Source organism: Chenopodium album, chromosome 1, assembly GCF_948465745.1.
Source record: "Chenopodium album chromosome 1, dcCheAlbu1.1, whole genome shotgun sequence".
Lineage (NCBI taxonomy): Eukaryota > Viridiplantae > Streptophyta > Magnoliopsida > Caryophyllales > Amaranthaceae > Chenopodium > Chenopodium album.
In genome coordinates this window covers 83,342,042-83,354,135 of record NC_137834.1, presented here as the reverse complement: position 1 = coordinate 83,354,135, position 12,094 = coordinate 83,342,042, and the positions used below count along the sequence as shown (strand labels likewise).

Genomic DNA, 12,094 nt, shown 5'->3' with positions numbered 1-12,094 from the left:
ATCGAACTTGTGACCTCAAAGGTCACAAGGTGACTTCCCCACCAACTCCACGAATCTTGCTTTTGCTTTGGTTATCTACTTGTAATGTACTTGTGCAAACCATTTTATACTTAAAACTTACTATTATAGTTGAAAAATCCCCCCAAAAAACCCAAATTGATACAGTGCTATAGAAAGATGACTTAAATCTTAGATTCAACTTCTTGAATTTGTGGATTCTGTTAATCAACTTCACAGCCATATAAATTAATGCCATAATTAGCATTAATTTGCTTGCAATCAAGTTTATAAATTGAGCATTGCCCTATTGTCTAACTTCATTATTTTGGAGTGACAATTGATAAAGACAGACTCCAAGTCTCCTTTTCGACCATAAAAATGGTTTTCTTTGATATTGATAATCAAAGCCATTAATTAAATGATAATTAGGCAACACTGAAACCCTGATATTTCTTGACCTACAAAGCTGGGGAGTTACAATCATAAAAATGATAACCGAATTCCAAACCATACATTAAACTAGATGAAGGGCCACGATAACCCTCGAAGGGCCACGATAACCCTCGAAGAGGAAGACGCATTGTTTACAAAAGGGCAAACAGGCAAGGAGCTAAGGCAGATTATGATGGAGACAGAATGCTGATTGTTTAAAGAGTAATAGAGGAGGATGAACCAAGATAAAACCCAAGCATAGTAAAAAGAAAATGATTTTCTCATTGAAGAACTTTACACGAAAAAAAAGATATGAGCATACATTATCTATATTTGTATACAACAAATCTATACCACTCAAATCAATCAACCACTATAATTAGGAAAGAGGGAGGGGGTGTATAAGTTGAAGGTTGGAAAAGGGCAAACCATTGGGACCTCCTTAGATCATGAACGAGAGCTGGACTTTCCAGAAAAGGACAATGTCACAAGAACATGCCCACATAAATCAAACTCTTGACAATGTACCACAGTTCTGTTGAGCAAATTTGATGATCAAGTCAGCAACTGAGTTGGGTTTTTCTACATGAGGGATATGGCCACAATCTGGTATTTGACGCAATTTTGCATCCTGCAGCTCACCGTGCAGTTTCTGCAAGTTATCCACCAAGTTCCAAATATTTGTCAGAATCATCTTTGGAGTCATGTTTATGAAAGATTACACCCAAAACCAAACAAAGGACAAGAAAATTTGCAATCCATTTAGTTCCCTTGTATACAGGTGCGCATACAAAATAATTGGTTCATAGAAGTCACTCACAAAGAGTTCTGAAGAGGCAGAGAGGTGGGAGTTATTTAAGGGACAAATATGGATACACATATAATTGAATCTAATTCTATAAAACTCAGTATCAAAGACACAGGTCATGGAATAGCTAGCTGACTGTAAGTATGTAACTATAAGATATACATGACATGCTCACCAATGCTAGCTTGTAGCTGATAATCTTGTCATCCTCGCCCCATATTATAAGTGTCTGCTGTTTTACCTGTGAAAGTGAGTTATAGAAACGTAATTGTAATTTTTTTTATAAGTTTTCACGTTCCATGTCCTTAATAATATAACCTATTCACTATCATCATTCATCAATCATCCTTTCTAACAAAACTACAGTAACAATAGCTAAAACCTACAAATAATTAAAACAATAGATACAAGTTGACGTAGTTTTAGAAACGGAGCTCATGGTTTTTCATGTCAACTTGGTTGCATCATGGGCTCATGTCATCCCAGGAAAATAAAGTGGCTAAAATTTCTCATCTACTGAAAATGTGATCTGAACCAATAAAATAACATAACTACTCTAGCTAAGCTATACTGTATGACATTATACACAACTACCATAGAGAAACAGCATTGATTAATAAACCTCTTCCAAATCAATTACAAAACAATTTGGCAGTTCTTATCACATCAGATTCTAACAGGATTAGCACCCGCACCAGAGCAACAATTTGAATTTAAACTTTTTTGTCCACCAAATAGAAACTTCTATATTCAATTATGGTACACCAGAACGACTATCTAAGAGGCAAACATGTAATTTATTCCACTAAAGGAGTTAATTCATCTGCATGCCACCAGTTCAACACCTTTTGACTGCATGAAGCAAAAAAAATACTCCCCCTCCCTCCCCGGCTCTCCTGGTCAACTGTAATTTAGTTATGTCAGAGGCACATTGATGACAGTTTATCCTACAGAAATTGTACTCATATCACTTCACTTGTGCCATCTATGTTACTTGGACTCGGATGAAGTGTCAAATTAGACACGGGTGTCCAAGTATTGGACTCGCCCATTTTTTTGAAAAAAGTTTTGTTTTTAGTTAAAAATGAAGTGTCCAAGTGTCAGTGTCGGTGTCCGACACGAGTCGTGTCGACACAGACACGTGAGGTAAATAAAAGAGTCCGAGTAACATAGTGTGCCATATTCTGATTCAGCATTGTTCAAACCGGAATTATTCACACAAGAGATCAGTCAATATCCCAAAGAACTTTCTAAAAAGCGTGTAGAGCAATGTAACTCAATATTACAGTTAGTTGTGAAGCCATAAAAACAAGCATCTTTCATGTACCTGCTTTATTAGGGGAACAACATTATAACCTCCACTTGTCATGAAAGCAACAGTTGCATCCTCCCACCAAGGGAATAGGCAATGCAAACGACCAATCTGTTCAATTACATAATATCAAAAAAATTAAATCCGAAAACACCCCATCAATTTAAAGAGTCTAAGTTGTACACGAGTATTCTTACATTCATCCAGTCCACACTGGTACTGAAGGATACATCATTAAAGGCTATAAGATTTACGTAAAGTCGTAGGGGCACACTTTTCAGTAAAGCAACCTATTCAAACAAAATAGTTAGACAATTGCATCCGAATTCAGTATTATACATGGGAAATATTTAGCCAACCGAAAAAGTATGGAAGTTTAAAGTGACCTACAACATACTTTGAAACAGTGAAAGCAAAGACACAAAAGAGCTTACTATACAATTATACAAAAGGAGATAAACATTATATTGATGGGGGAAGGGGTCCACTTTCTATTAGGATTAGCACTCACACCAGCATAAGCAAATAGACGTGGAAGGTTGGCCATTTCCCCAGTACCTTCTGTATATACACTTGCATCAATCAAAATTAGTTTGCTGACCTGATGCATTAGAAGAAAAAATGCGTAAAATTCCAATTGTAGCCATGTATCTTTATAGTTTATACCATACGACGTATATCTGAGATGAAGGTGCGGAACTACTTACAGCTTCTGGATGGTTAACTGCAAGGTCAATTGCAACAGCAGCCCCAAGACTTGGTCCAACAAGTATCATGGGTCTTTTGATGTAGGATTTCCAGAACTGTGACAGGCAAGAGACACAAAGAGGTCACAGAGGAATGACAATTTGAAAGTAGCCTCCATATAGAAGAAAAATGTGGAAACCAACAATTCCATTAATAATGAATCACTTGAGACACTCAGCAACACTGTTCAAATTCTTATCATTATAAAAAGAAACAGAGGACAACAAACAACAAATTAAGATAAAGAAGGTTCTAATACCTGGTACAAATGATTGCGCTTGGATACAACATCACACCGTGGAAGCCTTTCTAAAACCACAAAAAAAAGTTGAAATGAAGAACATAACTTACTCAATGGAGGAAGAGGGGAAATATGAAGAGAAGAGCAACAAGAGTATCCATAATTGTATGTGTACAAAGCAAACGCAATGGCATACCTAAATCAGAAAACCCCCAACCTAGAATGTCAATAGCCCAGCTTTCCAAGCCAGCCTCCTCCAGTAATGGGTACGTGTATCTCCATTCTAAACAAGAACTGAAGAATGAATGCAATGAACTATGGAGAAGCTATGGAAAACTGCTTACAAATCAACAGTCTGGGGAAAAATAATGATTACCTATCAAAACCATGAAGGAGAACAATTGGATCAGTCTTTCCTTGCATCATTGGCCTTACACAACTACTCATGATTGAAGTCTCTGAAGATGTTAACTGAAATAACATCAAAGTTGCACTCGTTAGTAAATGGACATTGGTTTAAGATGTGTGAGTGATCATGCCAACTGATGGATATATCCAAAGAATTTCACTAATAAACTCTTAACATAGTTTGTTTCTATTTATTCTTTAAAAAGAACAGAAAACCTTCTAAGTTGCAAGATATGCAACAATGACCATGCTAATAGCAAGAGTAACTCTTTACCTCAACATAAGGTAGCCTTTCTATTCAAAAAGTAGTCAATACACAACTTTCAGTTTCATAAAACGTAATATGTATGGGTCATAAACATTAGTATAGGTGTGTAATGCCTTGGTACTATAGGGTATTATCATCAATATGCTTTCCAGGATGAGGTAACTCACTATACATGACAAAATTTATTTACTTTATCAGGGAAGGTCAAATTATTCAGGAACACTCCACAGTAAGCATAAATAAGGAGGGGGAAGCTCTAAAATCTAAAAATTGCTTGCCTTCCCACTTTTTCTATTGATTCCTTCAAATGCCAATTTACTTCTTTTCTAATCTCTTTCAATGACTATAATAAACAGGTTTGCCCCCAAGATCAATGACATCCTCAAGATATTTTGAATAACAGAAAATCGAAATCTAATATGGGCAGTACACCTGCACATCAAGAAGTCATTACAACTATAGTCAAAGTTAATACATGAAAAGTGAAAAAAGTCCAGCGTGTCAATTATTCTAGTACGGAGAATTGGAGAGAGTATATTAATATGTGGTACCCCGAATTGGGTTGTAGGAGATTATTCTGAATTAGACAACCACAATTTCATTAGAGAGCATAATTGTATCCTGAAAGGGCTCCTCTCTTACCCCTAGTAAGACAATCACTTCTTCCAAAGCCTAAACACGACTCGAACCCGAATCAACCACTCTATTCTACTACAATCCTCACTTCTTATCATCTCCTAAGCAAGCAGTCAAGTACAAATGATATAATTGTCATATAAGAAACAGGACACCACATTAATACATTGAAAATTTATGTAATGCAAGGTGGGGTTGATTCAAGGTTAAGTATATCAAGCAAATTAGTTCAAAAATCAGCAACATACACTATTTTTTTCCATCAAAATCAAACTTAAACTTTACAAAAGCATGAATTAATACTACATAAAGTAGTTCATTCAACAAATGAAGTGAAATTGAAATATAATTGTAAAATTGCAACAAAAAAACTCCAATGGGGATTAAAGGAAGAACCTGAACAGGTAACCTCTCAATTCTTTGAGCCAAATTCCGAGCAAATGAATCTTTGATATTATCAACTTGTTTGGGTAAAAATGAAGGGAACCCATTTGCACAAACCTTAAAATGGGTCCTAATATTCAAGGGTTTTGCTGAAAATGGAAAGCTGTAGGTTGGTGTAAGAGTTAACATTGGGTGATCACCGGCGCCGGCGTCAAAATTGAAGGGTAATGCTGAAGATGAGTAGTGGCTAACGCCTAACGGATATGAGTTAGCCAAGTGGTAAGCTTTACTCCTGTTCTATGCTTTCAACTTTGTAGGGGTAGCAACTACGCATAAGTAGTGTCTTTTTTTTTTTTTCTTTTTTTTCTCGGCGGGTCTGCCTGGTGCCGCAAATTGACACACACTATATAGTGATTTGGGTAATCTCTAGTTGATCGACTAACCCCTGTCTGATTGAGAAATATTTAAACGACTTAGGGCATGTTCTCATTGACTGAACTGATATGAATTGAACAGAACTTTAGAGCTGAAATGAATTAAATTTATTAGATCTGAATTGAACTAAAATGAATATTTTATAAGAGAAGGATATTAGGAGCTTAATTGAAAATAATCGTATGAGAACAGACCCTTAGTAACCTTGAGTGACTAATCCTGACTACATTATGCAGCCACCCACATAAAAATTTGTGTTCATACTATTTGCAACATTTGTAAAATAAATGAATGTTTTACTCCTTATTTGTAACACAAAGGTTTTCATTCTTTTTAAGTTGTCATTTCTCTTTATGCCTCTTCTCATTACATGCATCTTTATCTTTCTGTCTTCATTTAACACTCACAAACAAATTTTGTTAATGAGTACGTGTAACTTTTCAAAGTTGATAAGACGAAATTGAGGTACTCAGTAGTATTTTGTTACATCACCCATATTGACTAGAGCGATTGTACGAGCAATGATAAATCAATCTTTAATTTGAGGATTAAGAACTTTTTTTTTTCATTCTGATGAAGAGGAGAAAGATTTATTAAATATGAGAAATTTTTGACAAATTGAGTTCATATCTAATTAACTGAAACAATTAAATTTTATGAAAAATTACCCGAAATAATCCCATCTTTGGGTAATTTGTAATTAATCTGACATTTATACTCAATACGCTCAAAATGGTCTCGAGTGACCAATTTCCAATTAAAGAGGCAATTTTTTTTATTAATTTAATTTACACGTGTCACAACTTGATTTATCCAAAATTAAGTATTTAAATATAATTATATTAAATAAACAAATTATATATATATATATATATAAAACCAGGCACACCCTTCCCCACAAGTCCACAACCACTGCCAGTGGCCGGCGCCGGCGACCACGTCCATCCCCCGCGCCAGAGACCCCACCCCCCTCCATTTCCCCCACCCACGACTCAAGGAAAGCCGGAATGTGCTTAACAGAGAGCTTGCAGTGGATGAGGAAGAAGCTGCAAATATGAAAAAGTGATTGCAGAGGACAAATCACTGAAACACCTTATTCAGCTGGAGTCTTTAGGTCATGATTTGGTTTAACTCACTTTTGGTAATTTCTGATGAGATTGGTTTGTATAAACATCTATCCAGAATGTCTTGTACAACTTTGCATACTAAGTAATCACTGCATCCCTTAAATCAAAAGGCGCTAGCTTTTACAGTTGAAGTGATTATGCCTGAAAAGTTTGCTGAAGTGTCAACTCTTACTGCCATTCTCTGTAGTACTGTATGCTGCTTATATAGTTACATATAGTTCTGGTAACATTTCAGAATGAACTCACAACTCCTAATCTTGCTTGTTGAGCGATCAAATTTCCGATGGAAATGATGCTTTTTGAGGTCTAAAGAACTGGGAATTTAGTTTCGATTAATATACTGATCAAAATTTGTTTCTCACATGACACTTTCGTAAATAAACCAACAAACTTTATTCAATTGTGGAACCCATAATAATGAAAAAGTTGTTGATTTATTCACGAAAATACCCCATGAAAAACATATTTCGTTTCTCAAAACAGGGAATTTCCCAATTTAATGTACTTCCAATAAATATTAGGATAATACCCACATGATCCACATGATCAAAATCCTTAATATAATAAAATCTTCCAACAGTAATATATGAGAACAAGAAGCTGCATAAACTATAAACATCATAAAATCACCACATCAACACTTGATTTAATTCGTTTGGCAAGCAGTTTTGCCATACTTCTGCCAATTTCCATGTTATCCCTTTTATTATTCCCATACCAAATGCTTAGATCTCCATGCTCGGGTTTACGAGGATCAAGTATAAACTTCTTAAGCATGGGAGCATGTTGAGTGAGTTGATACGCAAGAGCACCAGCATATTCATACCCTGCATATCCAACAAATTCTAGCGCCTCAAGTCTCAGGAGGGTACGAATTGCATTAGTTTGAGCAACATTAATTGGTATTAACCTTGTGTAGTCATCCTGCCTCCAAAGCATTATCTGCAAACAAAAGATTCACGTCAATACTGCTTGCAAAGAAAAGCTAAAGACACATTCTTGACATACAAAATCTGTTTTGGAGAGTGATCGATTGCAGAGAGCCTGCTGTTTGCGCGAGCTCTTTGATTCTATGTAGAAGTGCACTATAGGCTACTTCTAATGGCCTATACCAAACATTGTATTTGGAGTTATCAACTGGCTTAAACCAAACTATCCAATTTGTACATCATGTATAAAGGTATTTAAACCCATAAAGAGCATATATAGATAGTAATCAAAATTTGTACTCAGTAAAAGTTTGTACAGATGTACTAACCTTTAACTTGAATGTATGCAACTGAGGGCATGCTGTAATCAGGGATAATGTCGATACTAAAAGGTATCTACCATGATCGTTAATGAAAGATAACTCCAAAACCTTAACATTATCAAAGGATGGAAATTTACAAGCTTGAAAGGGTGGTACCTACAAAATTGGATAAAAACAAGTGTGGTTATACTAATATCATGCACATTTGCACACTAATAAACAAATACTACTAGGAATCTTCATGTTACATCATATGTCCAAAGTTAGATTTTGACAGTTTGATGCGCACAAAACATGTACAGACCCATAGGCCATACCGCCATAGCCATGTTTTATACAATTATACCCGATTAGCAACTTAATTACTAAGTATATATTGATTATAACACACAATAATAATACTAACCATGGACCAATGCAGCGAGAGTTTCTTAAGTTGGGAAGATAAACCGGATAGAATACTCCCGTTGCTAGTAAGTTTAGTAGAATATTTTCCTCCAAAAGCAGCATCCACAAGTGATGAAACGCTAACATACTCCACATCAACAGTACGAGACTCAGAAAATAAAAGAGTAACAAGATTTGGAGCAACAATGTGCAATGACTCAGCATTGAGAAGGCGGGTGCTAGAAAAAATCTCCAAGTGTTCGAGTGTAAGGGATGAAATAACAAGTTTTTGGCGTTTGGAAGAAGCAAAAACATCATCGGTGGTCAGACACGAGTGAAGCAAAAGGCGGCGAAGTTTAAGACAATTAGATAAAACCCATTGAAGCAGAGGTCCATCTACAGCCACCTTTGTCAAGTGAAGAGATACAAGACTAGTATTCAAGACAAAAGTGGAGTTCTTAAAAAAAGGGATCGTAGGAATAGTTTCCATGTGCAACTCCAGATTTCGAACCCTTTTAGTTGAGGCGAATTCAAGCCACTTATCAATATTAGAAGCAAATATGTTATCATCGATAGGAATAGGAAAATGCATTCTGAAGGTGTTAAGATACGGAGCTTGATTTGCTCTGATAACCTGGTTAACCCAATCAGCATAATTACCCACTTCGGAATTCTCATATGGCTTAGTCATTGCAATGGCTAGCCTTGGAGGATCTTCGAAATCTAGGTCCGTGATATAAGTCCATACATGTCTCCACCTTTTCGAAAGAAGGCTAGTTCTTGCTGCTGCTTTAATCCCTACAAAAGATAGCAAGTATACTAGTATATCATCAGGTAAGTTGCTAATCAAATCCACTTGACCACCTTCAAGATTTTTGTTGTTCCTCTGCCAAAAAAACATATAGAAATTAAAGTTGTATTAAAAGAAAGAACTAAATGTTACTTAAGACACAAGCAACGTACTCTTCTCTTATAGCACTTGTGAATGGTGGTAGTAGTGTTAGGTTGAAACATATCTCGGAGGCATGTCCAAGCATCCATGGCAGTAGTATAATTATTATCAAGAAGAGTGATGAGTAAATCGGTGGAGATAGTGGCGTAAATCCAAGTGAGGACGACAGCATCAAGTCGGGCCCAAAGAGTGGTGTCACGGTCACTAATAATAATGTGTGAAGGAGTAGGAATGGTGGAGTCGATGTGATCAAGAACATTGTAGGCACGGGCCGTGACACGGAAAAGGGTAGACCAACGACTGTAAAAACTATTTTTAGTATTAAGAACAAGAGGAATGAGGTTCTTAATGTTGGACACATTAAGTGCAGGGTGAATAAATTCACAGCAAGTTTGACAAGCGCAGTTTTTCTCCTTAGTAAAGTCCATGCCTCAGTTTGTAGAGCACTGTCAACAGTAGCGTACGATCAAAGTTCAAATCAACAATAAGCTAAGATGACATCGATTTACAACTGCATCAAGACTTACATTCAAGAACAAATCTTTCTCCAAATAAGTAACTAAAGTGTCATTTAACAAACCATATCCCATGCTATTTGGTGGATTTTGATGAAACAAAGGGCCAAAGGGGGATTTTCATAATTTGGTGGGTTTTGATGGTTGGAAGGATGGTTATCAGGTGGTTCTCTTTGTGTTCTTTTTGAAAAAAAAACTGGAAATACTTCTTTCTCGGGATCTCTTCATTGAATTAGATTTCTGAAATTTGTAGCATTATTATGTTTTATCAGAACATATATCATTATTATCATATTTGCAAGTTCAATCATCATTACAACTTCAATTGAATTAGAAAAAAAAAAAAAAAAAAAAAAAATAGAACTTCAACTAGGCAATAGGCAATTAGCACATATAATTCATCAACATAACAATTAACAAATTCAATTCATGAAATCATAAATCAGCAAGTTAAATTGATCAACAATTCAACATATAGCAAATTTGGTCAATTCAATTATTATATAAACAGGCAAACAACAGCATTATACTTGAAATCTTCAATTAAATTAATCAATTCAATATTTCAATTCAATAATTTCATACTCAAATTCTAACCAACAAAAAAACAGAACCTTATTGAAACATTGAAACAAAAGAGAAAGGAAAGAAGGGAACCTTAATTGGAGCCTTGGAGGCCGAGAACAGTGAGCACCCCCTAAAAAACGTCACTCCTTCAGGTCGCCGAGAAGAACTTGGGTCGTGAGACTCGTGACTTGGTGACTGAGCACTGAGCAGGGAACTTGAGGAGTAGAGAACTTGAGAAGAGGAACTTCAAGTCTTCAACAAAACACAAAGGAGAATAGGAGATGACCAGCCGTCGCCGGTCGCCGTTCGCCGGTCTCCGGTCTCCGGTCGCCGGATCTGGAGACTGGAGTACAATAAGAGTTCGGAGGAAGGAGAAAGGGGAGAAGAGAGAGAAAGAGGCAAAGAGGGGTTTTAGGGAATAAAGCAAATGCGAAGAAAGAGAAAGCAGTTGCCGTTAAGGAGAAAGCACGTGCTACCCCTTGTGAGTTGTGACTCCGTAGGTCCGCCAGAAATTATATGCGAGTGCATCTAGGCGCATAGGGCCTATGTATTTGGCATGCACATAGGAAGACAATTTGGACTTCGGTGGTACATTTTCTCTTTTATTTTAGTATAGTAGTACATTTTTGTGTACTACTATATATGTATAATGTACCATTAAAGTATAAGTTATTTGAATAGTATTTTTATATACTATTATGCAAGTAGTGGTATTTTTGTCATCATATTTTTCACCTTCAGATTCCCATTATTTACAAAAATGTCATCCTATTTGCATCCTTAATACATAGGGACTATGCGCCTAGAGTTTTCCATTATATGCTCCTCCATTACGAATTACTCGCAACAATTACTAAAAATGGCTGGTACACATTACTTGCAACAAATTTATTTCTTTTCTTTTATAGTAAGTTTTTTGTGTGATATTACAACATTACCCTTGCTTTTTTTCCTAAACACCCTAATTAAATTACTGATTTTATCTTTTTAACTTAAACCCTAACATTGATTTAATCACCTCCCATCTAAATTCTTCTTCATCACCACCACCACCACCACCATCACCTTCTTTGGCAACAACCACCACCACCACCGATCGCTACTAACGTTGGAAATCACCGCCGTCGTCTTCTTCCTTGTCGACACCTTCATTTTCTTTCTCTTCCTCTTCTAAATCTAACTTTTTCTGGGTTCCTTGTGCATTTGGTGGGTCGAATTTCTGGGTTTGGTGCTTGGTGGGTCGAATTTCAGGGTTAGGTGGTTCTGGGTTTGGGTTTCGTGGGTTCGAATTTTGGGGGGTGGTCTCGTGGTGGTGGGTTTCGGGGTTGTGGGTCTGGGTTCGTGGGTTGGGGGTTTCAGGGTGGGTTGTGGTGGTTCGGCGATTGTGGGTCTGGGTTTGTGGTGGTGGGTTTCGGGGTTGTGGGTTTCAATGAAATGTTAAAAAAAATTCATACAACACAAATTATAGTGACTTCTCCATCTACATTTCTGTAGTGAATTAAAATAAAATAAAATTAAAATTAATAATAATAAAATAAAAAAAATCACATGCTATAACCAGAAATTAATCAAACTATTCACATACATAACCACTATAACCAGAAACTAATCAAACTATTCACA

The 12,094-nt window shown here is 36.2% G+C and overlaps 2 protein-coding genes across 3 annotated transcripts; both read right to left on the bottom strand.

Moving 5' to 3' along the window:
- Positions 1-668: 668 nt before the first annotated feature.
- On the bottom strand, positions 669-5,563 carry LOC145620117 (alpha/beta hydrolase domain-containing protein VTE7-like). The gene is made up of 10 exons (XM_081674785.1): positions 5,249-5,563; positions 3,917-4,011; positions 3,737-3,834; positions 3,559-3,608; positions 3,260-3,355; positions 3,064-3,153; positions 2,750-2,842; positions 2,568-2,663; positions 1,416-1,481; positions 669-1,084 (listed from the first exon to the last, which is right to left on the bottom strand). The coding sequence occupies exons 1-10, from the start codon at positions 5,423-5,425 to the stop codon at positions 941-943; spliced, it is 1,005 nt and encodes a 334-aa protein (XP_081530911.1). The 5' UTR covers positions 5,426-5,563; the 3' UTR covers positions 669-940.
- Positions 5,564-7,341: 1,778 nt separating this feature from the next.
- On the bottom strand, positions 7,342-10,956 carry LOC145619955 (F-box/LRR-repeat protein At3g58900-like). 2 transcript variants are annotated; one of them, XM_081674653.1, is made up of 5 exons: positions 10,562-10,956; positions 9,401-9,835; positions 8,457-9,323; positions 8,057-8,206; positions 7,342-7,740 (listed from the first exon to the last, which is right to left on the bottom strand). In XM_081674653.1, exons 2-5 carry the CDS (start codon positions 9,815-9,817, stop codon positions 7,417-7,419), a joined length of 1,758 nt encoding a protein of 585 aa, XP_081530779.1. In that variant the 5' UTR covers positions 9,818-9,835; positions 10,562-10,956; the 3' UTR covers positions 7,342-7,416. The 2 variants fall into 2 exon arrangements, with proteins under 2 accessions (XP_081530779.1, XP_081530829.1); XM_081674703.1 differs by having other exon boundaries at positions 9,401-9,689; positions 10,562-10,955.
- Positions 10,957-12,094: the final 1,138 nt, after the last annotated feature.

Excerpts from the sequence above, each read along its gene's own strand:
- LOC145619955 (XM_081674653.1), bottom strand. The coding sequence starts at position 9,817 with ATGGACTTTACTAAGGAGAAAAACTGCGCTTGTCAAACTTGCTGTGAA. Across the intron at positions 9,324-9,400 it reads ACAAGTGCTATAAGAGAAGA|AGGAACAACAAAAATCTTGA; the intron begins GTACGTTGCTTG and ends TTTTTTTGGCAG. Across the intron at positions 8,207-8,456 it reads TCTCGCTGCATTGGTCCATG|GTACCACCCTTTCAAGCTTG; the intron begins GTTAGTATTATT and ends CCAATTTTGTAG.
- LOC145620117 (XM_081674785.1), bottom strand. The coding sequence starts at position 5,425 with ATGTTAACTCTTACACCAACCTACAGCTTTCCATTTTCAGCAAAACCC. Across the intron at positions 3,609-3,736 it reads TTGGGGGTTTTCTGATTTAG|AAAGGCTTCCACGGTGTGAT; the intron begins GTATGCCATTGC and ends TTGTGGTTTTAG. Across the intron at positions 2,843-3,063 it reads GTCTATTTGCTTATGCTGGT|GTTGCTTTACTGAAAAGTGT; the intron begins GTGAGTGCTAAT and ends TTGTTTGAATAG.